Source organism: Eurypyga helias, unplaced genomic scaffold (assembly GCF_000690775.1).
Source record: "Eurypyga helias isolate BGI_N326 unplaced genomic scaffold, ASM69077v1 scaffold14912, whole genome shotgun sequence".
NCBI classification, from domain to species: Eukaryota; Metazoa; Chordata; class Aves; order Eurypygiformes; family Eurypygidae; genus Eurypyga; species Eurypyga helias.
This window is the reverse complement of record NW_010237946.1, coordinates 1-8,372: the sequence shown is the minus strand read 5'-3', so window position 1 is coordinate 8,372 and position 8,372 is coordinate 1. Positions and strand designations below refer to the sequence as shown.

General features: G+C 52.6%; 1 protein-coding gene across 1 annotated transcript; it reads left to right on the top strand.

The window, feature by feature from the left end:
* The first annotated feature begins 740 nt into the window (after nucleotides 1–740).
* LOC104503791 (lipase member M-like) lies at nucleotides 741–7,531 on the top strand. The gene is made up of 9 exons (XM_010147673.1): nucleotides 741–845; nucleotides 1,823–1,940; nucleotides 2,524–2,722; nucleotides 3,639–3,748; nucleotides 4,472–4,617; nucleotides 5,199–5,345; nucleotides 6,022–6,093; nucleotides 7,098–7,163; nucleotides 7,298–7,531. Exons 1-9 carry the CDS (start codon nucleotides 741–743, stop codon nucleotides 7,529–7,531), a joined length of 1,197 nt encoding a protein of 398 aa, XP_010145975.1.
* The last annotated feature ends 841 nt before the right edge of the window (nucleotides 7,532–8,372 follow it).

Below are 8,372 nucleotides of genomic sequence, written 5' to 3'. Positions count from 1 at the left end.
AGGAAGAAGGGAAGTAGAGAGTAATGAGATGGCTTGTGAGAAGATTTGCAACTCATGCTCCTGGGTTGAAGTCAATCTCCAACTTTTAAGAGCCTGGCGAAGCATTAGAAATCATATATAATATTAACTGTGTATATTAAGAATAGATCCCTGCTTGGGACAGGAGTCTCTAAGGCGATCAAAAAGGTTTCTTTTTTTTTTCAGGCCACACATCTAATAAATAGTCTTCCTGTGAGGCTCTGCCAGTTTCAGTTCATAGGATCCTTGCGTTAACAGTGGTTTCTGGGTGCAAAAGCTAAGCAAAAGAGAAACAGCAGAAGTATAGACATAGTCATAGCCCAGTCAACCTAAATGTGTTCCGTGCATAGCGTAAAGTCTTACTTCGGATTAATTCCCTCTCCGTGACAATTGGCCCAACGGCATTTTCTGTGGCTTTAGTTCTTGCATTACAAAGCTGTTTCTCTACTTTTTGACACAGAAAATACAAGAATGGGTCATGACTAGTGCCAGATCTGGCCTGTACAGAGGAGTATGAAGAGCCTTGAGTGGTCTCTAATGGAAGCTGGAACCCCCTCTGCTTCCCCCACCCAGACTGTTTTATATGTTCTTAAGATATACAAAGAGATTAACCCATCATAACCAAGTAGAAACAGACATTGATAACAATGTTATTTAATAATAATAATGATAGTAATAATAATGATAGTAATAATAATAATAATATTTCACACAGACACAAGATGTGGCCGTTTATTGCAATCCTGGTTTTGATACAAGCACACCCGAACTCAGCAGATGCCATCGAGTGGGAAAAGGCTATAAATCCTGAGGCTTTCATGAATGTCGTAAGTCAAAAGTTTGGATTTCCACTCTGTCTGAAAGTTTGTGCATATTTCGCTGAAGAAGAGAGGGATGGAGGGTGTGTATGTGGCGAGGGCTCAGATCACCATGTGTGTGGGTTTTGTCGAGCGGTGTGATGTGCCATTGCCTCCACACCATCGCTAACAAGCACTGCTTCCTGAAGGAGTCCTCTTCCTCCCAGCAGCATTAAGTGCAATTATCAGCAGGTCAGTTAGAGAAGGGAGTAATACCAGCCCGGGTTTGATCAGGCATCCTCATGGAAGGTAGAAAGTTGTGCTCCCTCAGCTGCAGCAGGTTGCTTGGGGCCGTGCCCAGGCAAGTCCTCAAAGTCTCTGAATGTGGGTTTAGGTGGATCCAAGACACGGGCAATGCAATTGCTGAACTTAATGTCTTCTATCAAACATGTGAAAAAGCAAGTATACAACAATGTGTAGGCAGGATCACAGCTGGATTTCACCAGACTAAATCTTCCCAATCTGTGGAGTGTCTGGAATAAATAAATTCCAGATAATAAGTACAGTCCCTCAGGAGCCCTCCAACAAATCCTACGGGGCTTGTCCTATTGCCCTTCCAGTCAGCCACCAGTGGCAGCTGTCAGTAAATTGGTTTTGTTCCAACCTTCATTTTCAGAAGCATTTCAAACGCATGTGGTGCTGCATGCTGCAGGGGAGACCTGCTGCCCCCAGGTCCCCCTCCTGCTCGCTGGCACAAGCCCACGATGGCAGGTGTGGGATTCGGACAGAGCATCCTCTCATCCCCTGGCAGGTGTGGGATTCAGACAGAGCACCCTCTCTCAGAAAAGTACTCAGCTGATCCAGAGACACCCTGGGCAAGGCAATGTCCCGGCTGCCACAGTGGTTTGGTTTTACAAAGGCATCCCAGCAGACAAAGGACGTGCTCTTCGAGCCAGATGAGCATCTGGGCTACAGAAAGCTTTCTACCTGGGTTTTTCTTTCCCCAGAGCCAAATGATCTGCCACAGAGGGTACCCCAGTGAGGAGTATGAAGTCCTGACTCACGACGGCTACTACCTCAACCTGAACAGGATTCCTCACGGGCGACAAAAACCTCGGAACAGAGGTATGGCTCTATTTCACAAGGAAGCCAGGAAAAAACCCCACACCTTAACATAGAAAGCAGGTGAAGCGATGAACCTTACCAAGTCAGGGTATTATTTATTTTCAAAGCAAAAATACCAAGTCCACGGTACTTATCCAATTTATAGTCAAGGCTTTAGCAGCATAGGAAAGTGTGTGTGCAGCACAGCAACCATTTTCATGTTAGAGACTTGGGTTTAAGGCTCAGAGGGGGCAGGCATGTTTTACTCATTTAATTTTTTCCTCGTAAATTTGTGACTTTGGGGGTTGAATGATCTCATGAATGAGCCTGTACCTGGCTGCTGTCAGTGGCCATGGTGCTGAGCTTGTGGGGGTGAGCACCTGCGGTCTAAAAGGCTTAGGAGGGACACCTGCATCTCTTCAGCCTGAGACTCGAGCAACCACCACGAGACAACTACAGCAAGGATTTCTTCACCAGAACATGTCATTAAAATGCACATTTTATGTTCCCCGGCAGTGCAAGAAAGAGGCTTTGTTGGCCTGAGTTTGGGGTGAGTAAGCAGAGCAATTCTGGTTCAGTGAAATGCACTTTCTTTCACATCCAGGGGCCAAACCGGTCGTGCTTCTCCAGCATGGGTTGTTTGGAGATGGCAGCAACTGGGTGGAAAATCTGGCCAACAACAGCCTTGGCTTCATACTAGCAGACTCTGGCTATGATGTCTGGCTGGGAAACAGCCGGGGGACAAGCTGGTCCCGGAGACACCAACACCTTTCAGCTGAGCAGGTTGAATTCTGGAATTTCAGGTGGGCTGAAGTGGATTACAAAAGCAGGCAAGCTTCTCTGTCTGTCACTTACCTCTAGGCAGAGGTGGGTGCCTCCAAGCAGGCAAGTCAGAGCACCTAATCCCCAGGGATGGCCTCCCCCAGACCTCCCAGTGATGTGCCCAGGGAGGATGGAGTTACCTGTGCAGACCTGCTTGCTGACATGGTGCCAACAGCTCCCTGCAGCTGCCCAGCCCTGCCAAGAGTGCAGGGCGCTTCTGCCTGCATGGGGATGCGCATCTCGCAGAAACATCCTGGGGCCTCTGCAGAGAACCCCTGGCCAGCAAGGTGTCCACGACTGCCATTGCCACTTCCCCTTCTGGACATTGTCCACAGAAACCTTGTCCCCAAGAACATAATTTTCAGGTGCTGCTGCCACTGCAGAGCTGATCTTCAAAGAACCCCCAGATTTCCCAAGCTCATAAACATGTTTCCAGTAAAAAAAGCTAATAAAGTATGCTTGATTTCAACATATCCAAGTAAAAGGCACCTGGGCAGGAACCGGTGTTCCATTCCCTTGTGGGAAAGAGCATCTCTAGGAGCCAAGCTGGTGCTGTAATGGCTGCAGAGACCCAGCTCTGGGTCTGCAGGGCTGCTGTGTGTTGCACCTGAATGAGGAGCTGGCCTGGCTCTAGACAGTCGCTTCACCACTAACATGGTTATGGGAGGACTAAACCCTTTCCAGGAAGGATGAGGCCATGGCAGGAGGGATGCCTTTGGACCCTGTGCAGTTTCACCCAGCTCAGGGTTCTCCTAGCTCATAGGAATTTCCTCATGGAAAATCAGCCACTGATGTTACGTCCTTCAGTACACAAGCAATGCAAGGCAGCCAAAATTCACGGGTAGGTTTGCTCTCTTGTTGTTACCTCATGACAAACGCACTTCTCCTGTGTTGCAGCTTTCATGAAATGGCAATGTATGACCTCCCGGCCACCATCGACTTTATTCTGCAGAAGACCGAGCAGAAGCAGATCTATTACATTGGCTATTCCCAGGGCTGCACGATCGGTGCGTTAGAAGGTCCAACACATCATGTTGCCTGGACCATGCTGAGAATGTTCACTTTGGTGTTTGTAAGCAGAAATCAGAAGAGGTCCATGTCCCACCTTCGTGGGCTGCCAAGCAGGCACGCTAGGCAGACAGTCTCTTGCAGTGAGAAGTCCCACAACAGACATACTTTTCATACAGGATGTCTAGGAGGACCAGGGTGCTCCTAGGGTAGTAAGAAAGCTCCTGGTGACCCCAGTAAGTTCCTTGCTGCAACTGAAGCAATTATAATTCAACCTAGAAAACCAGATTGCAGCGTTCTACGTCAAAACCAAAGGCATTTTGCATGGAGGTCACAGCTTCTGCTTTCTGATGAAATGCACGGTGCTTCTTTTCACTGGCTGGGCCATCAAGGGTATGAGATAAGCTCTGTGATGATGATACCCCTCAGCAGTGCTTAATGGAAGATGACAGTACTGTTCCCTTCACCTGGTGAATGTGGCAGGCCTTCCCATCAGTGGCAGTTGTTGATGCACCTCATCAGCCACTTCAAACCACAGGAATAAGGGTGTTGTCTCCTTTTGGACATCACTAGCACTGACGTTAAGCAGAAATATGATCCCAGATTTCTAATTGGAGCTAATGCCAGCTGAACCGATCTGTGCAGCAGGTCCAAACGAACCCTTGAATTAAGCACCCAAAGAAAGACCAAACAAGTCTCAGGTTGTTTCTCTGTTTTCTCAGCATTCATTGCGTTCTCATCCATGCCAGAACTGGCTCAGAAAATCAAAATGCTTTTTGCACTGGCTCCAGTAGTGACAACCAAGCACGCCAGAAGTCCCATCATGAAAATGTCCTTCATTCTGAACAAGCAATTCAACGTGTTCCAGGTAGGGGATTACTCCATGCTCTGCTCCCCTGAATGTACTGGTGCTAGGAGAGGGACTGTGCCTAGAAGCAGTCCCCTAGGCTATCTGATGAGGCAGCCAATAGTTAATTCCAACTGATCTGTAAGCACAGACAGGATTCAGGTGCAGGTGCACCCCTGCACGGTCACTTTGCTGAGTGCGTGCCTTCCTTCCATCTGTAGGATCTTCAGGTGTGGAAACAAGTCTTTCTATGGGGGCCCTTGAATTCCTGCACAAACCACCTGGAAAACAGCATCTTTACTGTGTTGATCTTAATGACAGTGAAAAATTAATCCAATGCCTGGGGAAGGTGGGGGGAAAGAAGAGTCCCAAACATAGATTTCCTTGGTGTGCATTCAATAGCACCACCCCCTGCGATGAGCTGTACACATCCCAGCGAGGCAGGAGGGCAAAGGAGAGGGGGGTTTGAACCCTGTGCCGCACACCCCCTCACCGCCCAGCTGAAGGGGCACTGGCTGGTGGCAGGTCAGGGGAGGCAGTCTGAGGGCTAGACTGCAGGAAGGGAAACGCAAGAAAGCAACCTTTGCCCTTTGCTCCTGCAGCTTCTGCTGGGCAGAACAGATGCTTTCCTGTGGATGAGGAAGCTGTGGAGCTTCCTCCCCCCGCTGTGCCGGCACCCGCTGATACACAAGCTTTGTGCCAACCTCTTCTTCCTGCTGGGTGGCTACAACGAGAAGAACCTCAACATGGTGGGTGTGCTGCCCCATGGTGGGGCAATGGAGTCAGGGCCCCGGGTTGCATCACTTGAGAGTGCTCTGCAGTGCCCACTGGCTCTGCTGACCCCCCTGCCTGCTGCCTGCCCCCTCCCTGCCCAGTCTGCTACAACCACCCACCTGCAGTGCTCACGGGCAAGCAGATCCTCCAAGGGCAACGTGTCCCCCTCTGCCTGATCCCTCTCTCACTGCTTCTCCTCCACGGATAGGAAGTCTCCAGGCTCTGCTGGGTGAACACCAGTGGCCTGGTGGCACTCAATAGCATCTCCGAGTTAGGGCTGCCTGTCACTGAGACCATCTGCACCTCCCACGAGCACCCCTGGGGTGCAGCCCCTGCTCCTACGCACCCTGTGTCAAGTCTTCTGAAGCAGCATCTGGGTGACCACAGGTAGTCACTAAGGTCTTGAGCACAGTCCCTGAGTCCAGATGTCATACCTCCAGGAACTAGGGATATCTCATCCTTCACTACCACTCTCCTAGAGCTATCTCAGAGCAACTGACTCTTGCTGAAACCTGTATTCCCGAACCTGACCCAAGTCTCTCGGCAGCATGACTCAGCAGTGGCTGGTTTGGGAAATGCATCATCTGGCAATGGCCATCCTCGCTCCTGTTCATTGAGGAGCAATGATAGCTTGAATTTGTTTCCTTGCAGACACGGCTGGATGTGTACACGGCCCACTATCCGGATGGGACGTCTGTCAAAAACATGATACACTGGGCCCAGGTAGGTTCCCTGAAAGGCAGATGCTTCACCCCTGTGATGGTCCCTTCACTGGGTCTGACGTGTCCAGGGCAGACAAGAGAGCTCAGGGATCTTGGATATTAGCAGTTCCTGAGAAAGAAAAGGCAAGAAATTAGGTGTACAGAAGAGGCACTGGATGCAGGACAAACTGCGCTGGTCCCTCTGCGGACCAGGAGACACAGGAGTGTGCACCCGAGGCTGTGCCATGCAGGACAAGGGAAGGGAAGGGGAGGCCACAGCTGGGACCAGTTTGGGGCCCCCAGTAACCCCCAAAGCAGAGCGAGCACAGGAACACCCTGTTGATGGTGGGTGGAAGCCAGGGCGTACAAAGAGAGGCTAGGGTAGCTAGGATCCACCGACATCTGCCCCTGCCCAGAGGGGTACCGGAGACACCAAGGCCAGACCGAGCAACCTGCTACAGCTGCAGCGCTGACCCTGCTGGAAACCCACCCTGGTGCCTCCTTGCAGAGGCAAATTATAGGTAACAGGGAAGGTGCAAAAGGTCTTTTTAATCAATGAAACTATTGTGCAGGTATCTGAGCTTTCGCCCCTAGCATAGAAAGAACTCATTGTAACTGGGCTCACTGATGTCTCTACTCTGAGCCTGAAGTGTCACGAAAAGGTAAGGATGATCAGGTTGTTGAAGGAAAACCCACAAACGCAAAGTCCTCCAGCAGCATCCTGAGTGAACAGCTGGTGTGAGCAGGTTTTCAGAGGCACGAGTGCTGCATTGGGGCAGCCAAGCAGTTGCGTGCAACACCTTGGTTTGCCAACCCGTTGCTAGGGACAAAGCATGGAGCTGGAGGTCAAAGCATCACCCTGTTAAAAAAGGTGGAAAGTCTGGCTTTGCAGGGGTGCCACCTCCTGCTGCAACGTCCCCTGCAAGCACCCTCTCATGACGTGGTCCCTTGGGGAGGCTGGGAGATGCTGGACTCGGGCAACAGTGCTTGCTGGCCTCCCACTGCAGATCTATTTTCTCTTCCCAGATGATTAAATCGGGAGAATTTAAAGCCTTCGACTATGGCAGCAAAAACCCAGATGTATACCACCAGGTAGGAGCCTGCAGCAGCAATGCTGGCAGCTGCAGGTGCCAGGGGACTGTCCTGCGTGGTGCAGGGACAGGCTGGCTTGCCAGGGTTGACCATGGTGGCGGTTTCTCCCAATCCTGTGTGTGTCTCTCCTCCAGGAGACACCTCCCTCCTACCGGGTGGAGGAGATGCCCGTGCCCACCGCAGTGTGGTCGGGGGGGGAGGACTGGGTGGCTGACTGGAGGGATGTCCATCTGCTTCTGCTCCGCATTGCCCATCTTGTCACCTATGGCCACATCCCCGACTGGAACCACTGGGACTTCCTGTGGGGCTTGGACGCCCCCAGGCACCTGTACAGCAGCATCCTGGAGCTGATGGAGGATTCCTGGTAGAGCAGCAGCTCCACAGGGAGATGTCCCTTGCCTGACTCCTCTCCCTTGACTGGGACAGCCCGAGGAGGCAGTGAGACATCCCCTGTTGTCCCCACCTTCCTGCAGGCCTGACACATCCATGGTGATGGTGCTTCCAGTGCATCCCTTAGTTGCCAGGGCTTGTCCTCCTCCTCGCTTGAGAGCTCCTCAAGGACCAGTGGCACCGTGCGGGCAGGGCAGCACCAGGGTCAGCCAAGGGTTTGGGCGGGCAGGAGCCACCAGCTGGGCAGCCCTGCTGGAATGGCCCCGGGCGATGCTGGAGCCATGTCCCGGGTTGCTCGCGGGGGATGTGGGGCCCCTGCCATGCCATGACTGCTGCCGGGTGCGTCGGAAATTAGAGCACCCAACCCACGGGGTGAGGGGAGGGGAGCTGGGCTTGCTGGGTCTGAGCGTGGGGAGCAGGAGGTGTCAGAGCAGGCCCCAGTGGCAGCGCAGGCAGGAATGGATGAGGCCGGACCCTTCTCGGCAGCAACACGGGGCTCCGGCATCAGACTCCCAGGAATCAGGGGATTCAGGTTGGATGTGAGGAACCCTTCTTCCCCCAGACAGGGCCCCAGGGAGGCGGAGGAACTCTGTCTGGGGTGAGGTCAGGGCTCAACCGGGGCAAGCCGGGCGCTTGCCTGCATTGTTTGGTCCCAAGGCTGCGTGGCTGGAGGCCCTTGGGAACAGCTGCGTGGCTCCATGCCCTGTCCCTGGGAGCTGGCAGCCCCAAATGCCCCAGAGCTGGGTCGCGGGGCCATGGCTTCCCCATGAAGGTGCCGCCAGGCTGGTGTCCCGCGGCAGCGTGCAGCCCTCTCCATGC

Coding starts and splice junctions, on each gene's coding strand:
- LOC104503791 (XM_010147673.1), top strand. CDS start 741: ATGTGGCCGTTTATTGCAATCCTGGTTTTGATACAAGCACACCCGAAC. Junction 1,941..2,523: donor ACAAAAACCTCGGAACAGAG/GTATGGCTCTAT, acceptor TTTCACATCCAG/GGGCCAAACCGGTCGTGCTT. Junction 6,094..7,097: donor ACATGATACACTGGGCCCAG/GTAGGTTCCCTG, acceptor TTCTCTTCCCAG/ATGATTAAATCGGGAGAATT.